The 15,010-nt window shown below is 36.4% G+C and overlaps 1 protein-coding gene across 8 annotated transcripts in view; it reads right to left on the bottom strand.

The window, feature by feature from the left end:
• Positions 1-15,010, bottom strand: part of ATRNL1 (attractin like 1) — a 570,901-nt gene that overhangs the window by 497,229 nt on the left and 58,662 nt on the right. For all 8 annotated transcript variants that reach the window (XR_013930596.1, XR_013930597.1, XR_013930598.1 and 5 more), the window contains exons 6-7: positions 7,401-7,575; positions 6,144-6,231 (exon numbers count right to left, since the gene is read on the bottom strand). Coding sequence is in view for 5 of the 8 variants with exons in the window: in XM_080403249.1 (XP_080259375.1) it covers positions 6,144-6,231; positions 7,401-7,575 (263 nt within the window). In the remaining 3 variants the exon portion in view is untranslated. The remainder of the gene's footprint in view (positions 1-6,143; positions 6,232-7,400; positions 7,576-15,010) is intronic.

Here is a 15,010-nt window from a genome sequence, read left to right as displayed (position 1 = left end):
TTATATGAGGAGTATATTACAACCTAAGCTTCCCAGCAGGACCAAATTTTGAGTTTAAAACAGTACATACTGCAGCAATTTGTATGTCAGGATTTTAACCTAATCAAGAGTGCTGTCACTTTATTTCTTCATTATTTCCAGTTTTCCGCACTGTTGCTAGCTATGAAAGTATTAATCCATGGAAGGTTTCAATTAAGTCAGTTATTATATATCTTAAAAGCCATTTTTTTTCCCCTGGACTACAGAGGCATTCAAAACATAGGACAGGAAAATAAGATAGTGAGCGTGGTTTTTAGCAAAAAAAAAAAAAAAAAAAAAAAAAAAAGGAAATTACTTGTTTGCATGAACGTTCTTAGATTTAACAGAAAACTAGGCTGAAGAAAACGATGCAAATAAAACTGCATGGAATGGACAGAGCTTTAAAAGTGCTGAAGGTGTAAGCTGGAGTTTTAGCAGAGATGTCACTCTGATCTTGTGTACCTTTAATATTTGGACTCAATATATTGAAAGGAAGGAATAAGTAACGGAGACTAGACAGAAAAGTATTAACATCTGCTTTGATATCTGCTAGACATAAAAGCTGATCATGCTTAGACTTCAACTTTCAAACCAGTTGGAATATAATGTTATAACAATGAATGAAAAATATCACACTTTTTACACAAAGGAACCAATCTCTTCATCAGTAAAGTCCACTCAATTGCAAAGGAACTCTGAAGATACTTTAATCTAAACTATGTGCATAAAGTGTATGACAGCTCATCTTACCTACTTCTCATATACTTCTGAGGTCTGCAAGTCATATTTATAAGGCAAGTTGTGCATAATACATAATTGAAAGTCACAAATAAAAAAAAATATGCAAATTGGTGGTACAACCTGCTAATTATTAATAGAACAGTTAGAAAATACTTTTGCATTCCCAGTGCTGTTCCAAATTACACTAAAATAGCCAACAAAAATAGGCATTAGAAGCACTACAATAAACCAATTGCTGAAAGATTTTGTCTCACTTGTACTAAAGCAGAAAAAGTTTTTTACTCTTTTGCTTTGTTCACGCTAGGTTTTGATTAGACTAATAAAAAATACCAGAAGAGATACACAGACTCAACATCAATACCAATTAAATTGGAAAAGGAATCAAAACAATTGCCCTTTTTTAATAAAGCTTTAAATTTAAAGTAACTTTCATGAACTCAAATGAGTCAAATTAAATTTGACTACATATAAAATGGTCCATATACTGGAACACATCTTTATGATTACTCCTACATCAGACTGCCTGTTTGCCTTGTTCCTATTGCCACTCTCAAAGGAAACAAATCTCAGTGCCCAGTCATTCTTCCATTGTCTGGGGACCGCTAGCAGCAGTTTAATTACAAGGTCAAATTCTGCGATACAAGCACAAGCTCAGCACCGAGTAAACTCCCAGCAGTGACCATACGCACACCTTGTATGCAGCTCCCGTTCTACTTTATTCCAGGGATCAGTATTTTTCAAGTTACCGTCTAACTCCCTGTCTAGTCACTGTTTAGCAAAGCTGTATGTACTTACTTTAAAAACCTCACAAGCCATTTCCTCCAGTCTCTTTATAACCCTATTTCTTAGAGGAATTATTTCAAAATATGTTGACATTTTGCAGTATCACGATGCCAGGCACCATACACAGTCTCTGAGATACAGGAGGACCAATTGCTAGCAGAGATAGTTAGCACCTTTCCAATAACCAGTCTGAAGAGGCACTGGAGGTAGTACTATCTAATGGTTTAGTTGGTCTAAAAGGAAGAACAATTTTATACACTCTCCCCTATAAATGCATAAAAAGTCTTAGTCACTTGTTATAACTATACATCAGTGGGAGTCTTCTGATCTTTTTTCCTTCAAAATAAAGAAGTACAGTACTTCAATTTTAACTAAAGAAGCTTTCCGAGGGAAATGGGCACAGTAACTTACTGCATTCTCCACAGAGTCAACTATATAGCTTCAATTTACCTTGCACCACAATCAGGCAATCCTAGCTCTGTGCTCTCACTCCAGTCTAGCACTAGGCTTTGAAATCTCAGGAGCTCAAGCCAAAAACTTAATCTAATTTCTTCTCTGTGGATATTTTTTTCTCTCAACTATAAAGGAAACTACACAATGACTAGTATGCTGCTCAAAACACAGCTCAAAGCTGCCATCTCTAGGTATTATGTTCTACTACATTTCTCACTAAATTATTTATCTGTTTTTTCAAGAGACTGAACATCTGAAAGGCAAAAATATCAAATTTTATCCAAACAAGTTAATTTAAGAACATATTGCAAAAGGACATACTTTTTCCTCTTGAAAATTCTTCAACTTACATCATCAGCTTCTTTGGGCCTATGTAAATATTGATATTTGACATAATAAGAAAAAATATGACAAGTAACATACTAGTTAATTATTTGATGAGTGGTGCTTTATTCATTATTAGTGAATTCTATTTACTAATCAACTTGTGCCTCTGACAGCAGCAACAGCTTCCGCACTACACACTCTCTTGTAGTTTTCATTAATATTAACAACAGTTGCATTTCCTCTCTGAGATCCAAAAAGATCTCTGAATTAACATAGGTCTATTATATTTAATACTTCCTGGTAAAACTATCTCTGAAGGGGTTATCCTTCAGTCTGAAAAATCTCAGGAAAATATTAGCACTGTCAAATAAAAAGGTTAAATGATATTTTAAGCCTTTATGCTGAACTGCTAAATGATACATTACTTGAATGTTTCCTAACTAAAGGGGCCACACACCCTACAAGAACTGTAATAACCAAAGATACCAGTCAGAAAGATTTGACCTTTCAAAGAACAGATAATGCATTAGTAATGACTCAGGGAACTGAGAAGAAGAAAAGCAATTTTTGAGTTGATGTTGGAGTATGCACAGAATCTAGTTCATATTGCTACTGAAAAACACCTCTACAATATTAACCGTGCCATGCACAGATTCAACATCTCTGGAAAAGCAACAGAAGCTAGGAAAAAAAAATAAAAGAAAACAAACATCATAAAAAATCCACCCACACCTACAATTCTGCTTAACTTCAAAAGGAGCACCGTATAATAGGAAGCCTGATCATAAAGAAACTAAAAGGTACAACTAAAAGGATAAAATCTTTAATGACAGTATGAATACATTTTAAGGACATCTGCTCAGATCACATGAATGCTTCCTATTAAAAAAAAAAAATCTCCATTACAAGTAACAAAATAAATAAAGCTTAACTTAACAGGAGGATAATAGAGACTGTTAGAAGAAAAAGTATACTTCAAAATAAAGGTTCAAAAACCCCAGCAGATTAACCCACAGCACATACAAAAGGCAAGCCATGAAACAATTTAATGAACTGTCTGCAAAATTTCATATATATAAGGTACTAATACATCATTTTTCAAATGTGCCAGAAATACATCCAACTAGATACTTTGTGGTGCAAGCAGACAGTCTGAAGGAGTGTTCTGAGTAAAGCCATAGCGATAAAATGAAGTTAATTTTCTCATGCGAGTTCTTTGTGGCAGACTTTACTGGTATTTCCATAGCAGAAATTAATAACAGATGTTATAATAAATAAATATTTTTTTAAAAAAAACACCAACCAAAAACTGACAAAACAGTCAGCAACAAGTCACCAGGATCAGTTCTGAAGGAATTTAAGAACAAAACGGCTGACCCCTGTCTGTAGTGTGCAAATCCCTCCTTCAAAATTTGTGTAGTACAAAAAGTCTGAGAAGCAACAGGCAGAAAAGACAGAAACAAGTGAACACATGGTTAAGACAGACAAAAAGTGTAACAACTTTTGAAAAGGGAAGTTATATCTTGCAAGTCATCGAATTTTACTGAATGAATCAAAGGTTGACTCAGTTACCTGGAATTTCCAAAAGATCCTTGATAACTTTCCTCATGCCTTAAATAAATTAAGATGCTTTGGGACAAGCAAGACAGATAACACAAGGCTAGATAATTCAATAAAGAAATGTTTTTTGGGGAAAAAAAAGGTCAGTTCTTAAATTAGTAGAGGTCATCAGTGGTGTTCCACAAAGACCTACTGTTGGGATTTGTTCAACATACTGAAAAAACTATCTGGCACAGGGATGAATGGAAAAATGACAATGTTTTTTGACAACACCGTGCTACTCAAAATAGCTGAGATAACGGTCAAAAGCAAAGAATTGTAGAAGATTCTCATACTACTGAATGTGCAATACAGGGATGAATAAAAGGGTAAATAACTGTTCCATACACAATCATGAAGTGATACATACACATAAAAATCAGTTTTAGGTCTGTACATACAGTGGTGGGTTTTGAATTGACTAGAATGAGATCTTGAGGTTATAACTGAGAGTTCTGTGAAAATACCAGGTCAAAGCCAACAGCAGATTTTCAAAAAGCCAAAATGCCATTAGGAATTAATAGGAAAAAATTAGACTGTTAATTCTATGACATCGATCTCTGAGGCACCAATACCCTAAAGACTGTGGTTCCCCCTGTCTCAGAAGGGCCATAACAGAACTAGAAGAAGTAGAGGCAATGGCACAAAGTTATCAAAGATATGAAATAGCTTCCTTCTAGAGAATTATTAAAAATGCAAGGAATGTTCAGCATGAAAAAGAAAAGATAGAAAGAGGATATGACGGACTTACAGAAAATCATCAGTGGTACAGAGAAAATAAATGGAAAAGAAGAAGTAGGAATCATCAAAATTAAACCAACTAGTACCAGTTTCCCAACAGCTATATTTCTTAAAAAAATACACTTTAATTCTCTAGGCACAGGATGGTATCAATGTTAACATAAACATATGGTCAAAAAATTTGGAAAAAATAAAAAACATGGATTCATAATCTTTCCACAAAAACACTATTCTATATTAGGAAATCTCAGCTGCAGACTAGGACAGTATTCTGAGGAAGTTTCTATATGTTCTTGTCATTTTTTGTTATATTCTTCCCTAAGCATTCACTGTTACCGTTATTCAAGACATGTTACCAGGCTAGATGAACACTCTAGTCTGACTTGATACAATCTCTTTTGTTCTTCACCACTGGAGAAGTCTTGTGCAAACAACTGAAAACTTGTGATACAAATTTCATATTTCTTTGTCACGGGTAACAAGTTTGCCAGTGTCTGTACAAGGCTAAATTATGCACTGCAATCACTTTTGGTCCTTTATATTTTGGAGACGTGGCTTACACTAGCCCAAAAGTAACAAATTAACAAAAGGATGCTTTTTTATGAAGATTATTTCTTCTTTTTTCTTTCTTTTGTGTGTGTGTGTGAAATTAGCTTTTGAAAGTGCTTTCAATAAAGCAGCATGCAGACTATGTGATACCAGTAGAAGCAAAACTGCCAGTAGTTCATATTTACTTGAACTTACAGTAAAACTACAGATATTATAGAAAAATAGTTTTTATTTTAATACTACTCTGGTTCCATAGTAAGTAATAACACATAAATAAAGATGTATTTCTTACTGTCACAAACTTTAGGGCATTAACAGTCCTTAATAACCCTGACTAGCCTGTGCCAGAGCTCAGGCATGGACCCTTTAGTTCCTGACTGCCTGTGATCTGCCTCCTGGATGGACCTGGACCTGTGCCGTAGGTACCTTGTCTTCTGGATGGACCCTTCAGGCATACATTGTAGCCTTCTCTCCAGCCCTGTCTCTGGCCCTGTTTTCTTGTGCTCCGAATTGGATTCCCTGAACGGTCCCTGGACCTGGGTCATCACTTTGCATGCCTGGGGCTGTCAAAAGACCCTGCCACCAGCACCTGTGGTCCTGTGGATGGTGCCTGGTCAGCGAGGGCACTGCCCAAGCTGAAGTCACCCTTGGCTCCCAGCTCCCCTGCCCTCAGCACAATTCCCATTATATTACCCCCTTTTATTGGTGGGGTTTGCTCTGAGGGTTTCTGGTCAGCTAGTAAGTGACTCCTGCACAATCTTTTTTCCAAAAATTGTGCAATACATCTAAGTACTGAAGACAATACTAATACAAAATGTTTAGGAACTAGAAGTTAAATTATCTTCAAAAACTATGTTCATGATGAATCATTTTAGGATCACTAACAGCACGCACAAATAAATTAATTAAATAGGATGCTTAAGAGTCCAAACCTGATATAAAGCGAGAGTGTGTCCGTATCTCTGGAGTGGCCCTTTGGATACAGGTACTACATTCCATATACTGCTTTCCAAATTGTAGCTAGAAGAGAAATAGAAAAGTAAACATTTTCTACCTGCAGCGAAATAGAGGGTTTTGTATGTTCAAACTAACTACGGTGGCAGACTCTATCAGTCACTGTTTATCTGATGTGGTAATTTGTTAGCAGCAGTAACAAGATCACTTTTAACTGCTACGGCAGTGTACTAACTTGTGATAGTGTGCTGAATGTTCATCAAGCAAACCAGGAACAGCTCTTCCAGGGACGGATCAACAATCTCAGAAAACGGGACTGTAGTAAACATCAGCAGACTTTTAAATTATGAAACTAGGTTTCTAAGCTCACTATTATTAGACACATTAAAAACCCCACTCCACTAAACTGCTCACTTCACAATCTTTTGCACTACTCTGAAGACATTGTTGAGCACCCTGCTCAGATATATGGTTGATTTCCATCAAATTTTCATTAACAATTAGTCCATTAATGCATTAACACACAACAACAAGATAGAAGAGAGGTAAAAAAAATAAACAACAAATCCCCCAAAGATGACAGGATTTCTTTTGCATGTGGAAGAAAACAAGTAGACAAAAATAGGAGAAATAAACATACTAACAAACATAACCTAACACCTTCATTTGCCACATTTAGGGCCTCTATGAATATACAAGTGACCATCCAAATCAGCTAGGTAATATTTTCAGCTGCTTCCTTTTTATTTTCAATAGGTGGTCAAATACACACTGTCATAAATACAAAGAAGTGAAATACGGATGACCTGCCTAACCCTACTAGCATGGCACCAACAGGCTAACTGCGTGCATTAATAGAAGTCTCCTATAACTATAAATTAACCTAATCACGTAGATAGCATTCTAGATGCACTGTCTGAAAATAAGACCATGTGGATTTCTTCCACTGTTTTGTTTTATCAACACAATCATTTTTATGTTTTGCAGCAAAGTATAGCAAGAAAACTCGCTATATGAAGAAATTACATATTAGTTGCACACAGTTTGATGTTACCCATATTTTCACTTTTTTTTTAATCGTGAGAAAATTACAAGCAGAAAATAAGACCACTAATAAAGAATCTAAAAACATATAAACCTTTCCCTTAAATTGCAAGGTAGAGGCTACCTCCCTGGTAAGATCCGTTTCCCTAAGCCACATCAGAAAGGATATGACAAAGGAGAAAATTACTCACTTCAACACCATTTGGAACGAACTGTAGTTAAAAGTGTATCCGCCGATCACCCACATAAATTTCCCATGGAGGACTGCCTTGTGGGAAGCCCGGCCCACAGAAGGGCTAAAGGGCTTTACGTTTGGTAGAATCCAGTAAGACTCGGTAGAAGGGACGTTCAGAGAACAATCTGGACCTGTTTTGTAAACAAATGTGCAATTGTTAAAGCCAATGAAGAAGAAAGAGGGGAGGCTTAATTACAGATGTCAGGATTTCTCATTCTGATAAAATACAGTATAGTACTTTTATGTTTAACAGATGTCCAGTGAAAAAAAATTGACAACAAAGGATGTCATTCAAATTGCGGAGTTAGATGAGCTCAAATAATAACGATCCATTTCAGCATTCTTCTCAGAAAACATACTATATGAGCCATAAATTGAAAGAAAGGTGTAATGCATCATATTTTTAGACGCTGTATAGGTCTAAAATGTGTAGCACAATATACACTTCATGTTACCTCTGGAGAAAAACTATACCGTATTTGACCTAACCAGAGTAAGCTTATATCAAAGTGAAGAACATTACAGTAAATTAAGTTACAATGAAGATTATATTATAGTCAATCTCAGGAATAAAAATTTACCCTTTGCCAATGCCATTCTACATCATCTTTTAAAAATAAAATACACTGTAGAGAGCTTTACAAAAATAATGAAGTACTACTTAAATTTTATAAAATTTTATAGATCATTCTACAAAGCTACCAAAACCCACAACTACATATTGGTTTTGAAGGTATTTTAGCAAACAATTTTTGCTAAATAAGGAAAAGTGAGCAAAATGCACCATCTTTAAGTTATAGGACTATTAAAATCATGACCAGCAAAATTATTTACGTTCCATTTGTTCTGTAATAACCAAAATGTTATTACATTTTTATGATATGTAATATTTATTACATATTACAAAAACCAAAAGATGCACTATTTGCCTCTTGTCAGTGACTGCACGTCATTACTGACTGGCTTTATTTCCAGATGTAGAACACTGAATTTTTAGGACACCCCTGCGTTCCAGTTTAAGTATTATCAATCATGGGACTGAACTTTATACCATCAGTGATGGCATACAGATGTTGTATAACAACTAAATTATTTCTGTAATTTGATGCTAATACTATAAGCAACGTTATGTCCCTCTCAGCCTGCCAAACTGTGATAAATCCTTCCCTCAAGCTACTGGACATTACTAAAAACCAGAGCTGTTGAAGTCAGATGGGGCATAACCTTCTTTGGAAGCTCAGTGATAACATGCATAAGAAAAAAAAACAAAAAATGAAAAACAAAAAAAAACCCAAACCCACACACACTACCAAAAAGCACACACACGCACACAAACATGAAAAAAAAAAAAAAAAAAAAAAAAAAAAAAAAAAAAACCAACACACCAAGAAAATTAGTCTGCATCCCAAATGTCACACATAACATCAACTTTTTAAAAAGGTTCCATGAAAGTTCTGAAAACTACTGGCCTGCTATACTTCTGTTTCCACCAGACAAAGCAGCAGAAACTATAAGAATGGACAGAATTAGTCAACAGACAGGTAATTGCCATCTACGCTTAAAAATCACTACAGCTTTCATAAAGAGAAGACCTGTCTTTCAAACCTATTAAACTGCTTTAAGGAAATCAAGATGGGGTGATCCAATTGAAACACTGACATGGATTTTCACAAGGCTTTTAACAAAATTCCTCATCAAAGACTTTTTAAGGAAACAACTTTTGTAGCAAGAGAATGAAGCCTTTGCACGGCTAAATGATTGACTGTAAGATATGGTAAGAAAGAGTAGACAGGAGCAAATGGCCACTTCTTAAAGGGAGGGACGTCACTTGTGGAGTCCCACAAGGATTTCTGCTGGTACCCAAGGTATTCAACATACACACTAATGATCCTGAATGAGGATGAGTAGCGAAGCAAGTTTGCTGATAAAGGCAGCTACTGGAGGGCAGAAAGAAGATGATAAGCCTTTGCAGAACCACTGAACATATGACTGAGCAATTAAATTACACATTAATTTCAACATAGATAAATTAAAAACCTAAGCAAGCATCATGGTTTAACCCTCGATGGTAAGTAAGTACCACGCAGCCACTCACTCACTCCCCTCGCACCCAGAGTGATCGGAAGGAGAATCAGGAATGTAAAACTCCAGGGTTGAGATAAGAACAATTTAGTAATTGAAATAAAATAAAAATGAAAGAATAACAACAATAACAGTTATAATGAAAAGGAGGGAGAGGGGGAGAGTAAATAAATCCAAAGGAAGGAAGGAAAGAAAACAAGCGATGCACAACACAGTTGCTCACACCCACTGACCGATGCCCAACCAGTGCCTGAACAGTGATCAGCTGGCCCCGGCCAACCCCCCCCCCCAGTTTATATACTGAGCACAAGGTCCCATGGTACGGAATACCTCTTTGGCTAGTTGGGGTCAGCTGTCCTCGCTGTGTCCCCTCCCAGTTTCTTGTGCCCCTCCAGCCTCTCACTGGCAGGGCCTGAGAAACTGAGAAGTCCTTGACTTAGTATAAATATTACCTGCCAAAAACTAAAAAAAAAAAAAAAAAAAAAAAAATCTGTGTGTTATCAACATTGTTCTCAGACCAAATCCAAAACATAACGCCACACTAGCTACCAAGAAGAAAATTAACTCTATCCCAGCTGAAACCAGGACAGTAAGCTGTTTTAGATAGACTACAAAGCAGGTGGTCTCTTAACTAACCAACACCAGTCAGTAGCAAAGTCTCATCTTGGAGAACTCATTAAAATATCACCTCAACACCCAAAAATGGTCAAAACCCAAATCATATTAGGAACAGAGAACATTTACTACACTTTATAAATCAGTCATTTACCTACACTCAGAAAATTGTGAGCCCTACCCAAAGAGGCAATAGATTAGGGCTGGAAACTGTTTATAAGAGAGTAACAAAGATGTTCAAAGGAATTCAGTGGCTTCTGTAACTGGAACAACTGAGATGGCTAAGATTGTTTTACTTGGAAATAAAGAAAATTTGGAAGTGAGTGATAAATGACTATAAAGTGAGTGACACAGGATGGGTATGAAGAATCTACAGGCTTTCTGAATATAAAACCAAGATTTACCAAATGTAGCTTGAAGAAGCCACATTCAAAAGAAACAGGAGGAGGTAGCTCCTCACGTAAAAACTATCAGGTCTCTGTGCTAAGGATGCTCTCCTGACAAAGGATGCTCTGGATGCAAAGTTTTACACTGAGTCAAGGAGAGACTAGATAAGCATTTAGAAGAGAGAGCTGCTGAAATTTACTAAATGAACTAAGTAATTTACATCAGTTTCATAATTGTAAAGCGCATTATCTTTTGGGGGTGGGGACAAGATTACATTTTTCCAATGTGTATTATCATTTTGGGGATAACATGTTACAATTAAACAACCAGGCATCTAATCTGTACCTAACTAGGTGTCAACTTTTCCTAGTACTTTATAGAAGAACGATATCCACTTGTATCCGAATTACCTTCCATTCATTAAATGATGGAGGCACTCAGTTCCCATTGTTCATTATACCTTCTACCCAGAAAAGATTAAGGGTATTTGAATGAGGTCTAATGAGAGTATGAACAATTGAGTGTATTATTTCTTGAGCATTAATAATAGATACAGTAGTAGAATTGTAACCTCAGCAAGATTCTGATTTGGTAAATCACTGGAGGAAACAATTTGAATCTAAGATTGCTTAAAAAGAAACAATTGATTCAGTATTCTTTCATCAGAGAAGAGCTTAGAATTATGAAAGCTGTGCCTCCAGTGATAAAACGAGAACATACTTATGTCTGTTATTACAGCTACCGTTCCTGCACAGACATGTCGTGGTCAACAGTGCCGCCTAGTGGCAAATAACAAAACACACAAACTATTCACATGCCAATTGACTTCAGGTTCTCATTGCCGGAGACAGGGAACCACAAGAATTCATATAGCAAATCCAAAATATATTTAGATTACATTGACTGTATTAAAATGAGGATAAGCAAATTTTTTTTCTATAAGTTAACAATGCAAAAAATCTTAACGATATTGTTAATCGGATCAGTGATTGAAAGAATGTCAGACAAGTTTCTTACAGCTTCAGTGCTTCATTTCTGGTCTGCACTGAGTGACAGGAAAGGTGAGACAGGAAGGAGAAACACCCTGTACTCAGGTCTTGTTCTGGCATAGAGGAAGGACACATTCTGAGAAGACACACCTGAACTCAGGAGCTTGAAAGCAGCAGGTTCTCTTAAAGAATACATCAATACCCTGTGCGTGATGCACAAACACACTGAAGCGACATCAGTTGACACTGTGACCAGAGGAGGCACAGCTGTCCTCCCCTCACTGCTTACTCTTCAGCTATCATTGCTACTGGCACCGGTTTTCACATGGCTACTCCATGAACCAGACAAGGGAATGCATACAGGTTAAAAATTGCTTTCATTTTTAGCCAGGCTAACTTTTAATCTGGATGCGTTCCCTTACATGTTTCACCTTGCCCAAGTACACATGGTTGTACCAACACAAGTAAGACTGCATCACCAGGACAGCCTCTGCAGTTAAATCTATGAATGTTTTACACTTTATCTCAATATGTATCAATCAATACAAAAATGGAACATATAGTTTAAAAAAACCAAAGCAACAGAATAATACTGACTCCTACTGAAACATCATTTAAAGAGCAAGTGGTTTGTTATTGCCTTACAAAGGCAATGGTAAATGTAGGACATACAAATCCAATTTACTGATTTCCTACTGAAATACATATAGCATGAAATATCACCTTTATATCAGCATAAATACATTTTCTCTTGAGAAAAATCACTATTACTAAATACACACCTTTCATGCAATGGAGAGCTGCAGAACAAAGATAATGAAAAATGTGTTTTATTATTTCTATGCAAAAATTATTTTTCTTCATTTATTTAAAATTGAATTTGTTTCTTATCTTCCTAATGTGTCACTCAATCCACTGATGGGGGGCAGGGGGGTGAAGCTTTAAAAACAGCAAACAACTTCATAAACCTGAGCTGGAAGTCAATAAAATTATCCTCAAAGGTGGGAAAAAATTCTATAGGTTTAAAAAAAGCGATTTACACAGACAACACAAAAGAGAGGATCTAATTTCTATTTATTGAAGAGTGTAATGAACTGCCAAAGCAAAAATCTGTTCCAGTAGTTCAAGTCATAAGATCAATTCCCACCTAATGAGAAGTCATCATCTACTGTCTTCAACCTTAATCCCTTCTCCTTTGGGATCACAGGAAAAAAACCAAAAGTATTCATGTGTTGAATATGAATGTCACGGTCCTGTTTTTCATACAACCTAATCAAAGCATTTAAATAATTTGTTATTTACTCTGTATCTAATACCTGATCGTTTGAGTTGAGAATTATTGCTTTAACACAATTTTTCAGCCACCACAAATACAAACCAAATCTTACTATTCTCAAGTACCCAACAAAATCTTCATATGATAATGAATTTGATATTATGAGAAATATTTTGAGAAAAGATAATATATCTGAATATACTTTCAATAAAAATTCCATTGGAAGTTTTACTAAGCAGTAAATCGCCTTTTTTACAGGAAAGAGATGAGATAGTAACTACATAATAATATAAAGTTGCTCTGTAAATGAAAAGATAGATGTTGTTCAAGAATGGCTCACCAGCATTCTAATAGTAGGTGTGCTGTTACGCTCTCACTGCACAGCTCCACAACCTCCGTACAGGATGTAATTATTTGCTCCCTCCTGCAAATAATCTTGCTCCAAATGAGACTTAAGGATAGACAGAGAGGTCCTGGACAGGTCTCCAGCTAAAGCAGCACAGCAGCCAGCTGTGCCAGGACTCAGCCTCCTCCATAAATGAAGCAGTGAGAAATCCTAACGCACACAAGCTGATGCAGTTCTTGAATGCCATCTGGTTGCTATTATTCAGTGCCATTTCTTTCCTCAGCCAGGAAGAGTGGATCATTCAAGGACAATCCGGCCTTGGGGAATCTGCAGGGTCAGTCTGAGCAGGCAAGCCCGAAGGGCTGCACTGCCTGTCATCTGCAGCCTGTCATCAGTGCACAGGACTCAACAGCACCCTTTAACAGTTTGATTTCAGGTCTCAAACCTCAGACCAGCTAGGCTGGTACAGAAGAATAAGGGCTGATGCCGCAGCAGCCTTTACTGGAAGCACGTGGCATGCAAAGCTTTCCTAGTCTTTCATGACTGAGCACAAGTACACTGTTTGGTAGGTGCTGCGTGAAATTTGTTATAGTATTGAACAAAAACATGTTTTGCTTCATACTTAGTAAAAGAAACAGGGACCTTTCAGATTAGCAGTAGTTGACAGTACCCACTGGATTACAGATTTTGAGACTCCTTGTTAATGGATATCAAGCTCTAATATTTCTGCTAACAAGCTTCAGAGAACTTCATTGCTCTGTCAAAAGTTCACTTCCAACCTTCAAGCCAGATGTACTGATGACCAGTTTAGCCCAATTACCACCAGACCTCAAGAGCTGGTCTGTCTATACACCCCACAAATGTTTACAAAGAGCAATGCTATGGCCTCCCAGCCTTCATTTCATTAGTTTTAACAAACCACGCTCTGTTAGTATCTTCCATAGCCCTCACCATCTTAATGGTTCGCCCTCTGAGCCTGATTCAATTTGCATTCATAGAAGTGTAGTAACAAAAATGAAGTATAGTACTAATGTTTTCATGTAGATTCTGTGACTGATCATCCTACTAGCGCACTTGACACTTTACAGTCTATAGTTTGTACAGCATACAAAAATCAGAATATGAATTAGTTCATATTTTAATTAAGATAGGCAAGGAAGTGTTATCCCATGTCACCTTCCATACTTCAATCCAAGATTAAAAAACAAATTCTTAATACTCAGTCCCTAAATGTATGAATTTACAATTTATACTGGAGTAATTGCAACCCACACATTACTCAAACCCTTTTTTGCAGGATGTTCTGATCCTCCTTCATATTTAATGAAATTCCCATCATTATATTATCAGATTTCATTAACAGTCTTATGAGTAGATTATAAAAATTATGTAACAAGATCAGTCCCAAGATCAGTCTTTAAGTAGTACTGGTGTCTTTCCATCCTGTTACTTGTTCAGCACACCCACTCACATTTCACAATTAAAAAGCTGCATTCCCCTTACTGTTCCCTTATGTATTCCCTGACTTGTAATGATTTCCTACCATCAAATGCTGAGTTTCAGAGAAAATATTTCACATTTTCTTGTCACTTTCCTTACAAATTATTTTAGTATTAACTACACATGAAAATCCACATTTCAGCTGTTTCACTATTCAATCACACCATATGTTTTTTTCTTTCTTCAAGTTACGGTCTAGAACCGTATGCACTGCTGAAATCAGGCTAAAGAGATCTGAGCAGCCTGAGTCACTTACTATTCTTAAATAAAGGTGCTATAGCTAATGAACTAAATTTAATATCTTCCCTTATCAGGGAGATCAGCACTATCTAGCTCCTTCTTGTGTTCAGGACCTAGTCCTGCTTTTGTTC

The sequence above is a fragment of the Falco punctatus genome (assembly GCF_963210335.1).
Source record: "Falco punctatus genome assembly, chromosome: 9".
Classification (NCBI taxonomy): domain Eukaryota; kingdom Metazoa; phylum Chordata; class Aves; order Falconiformes; family Falconidae; genus Falco; species Falco punctatus.
Note: the sequence above shows the minus strand (reverse complement) of the source record. Positions and strands in the feature narration are given on the sequence as shown.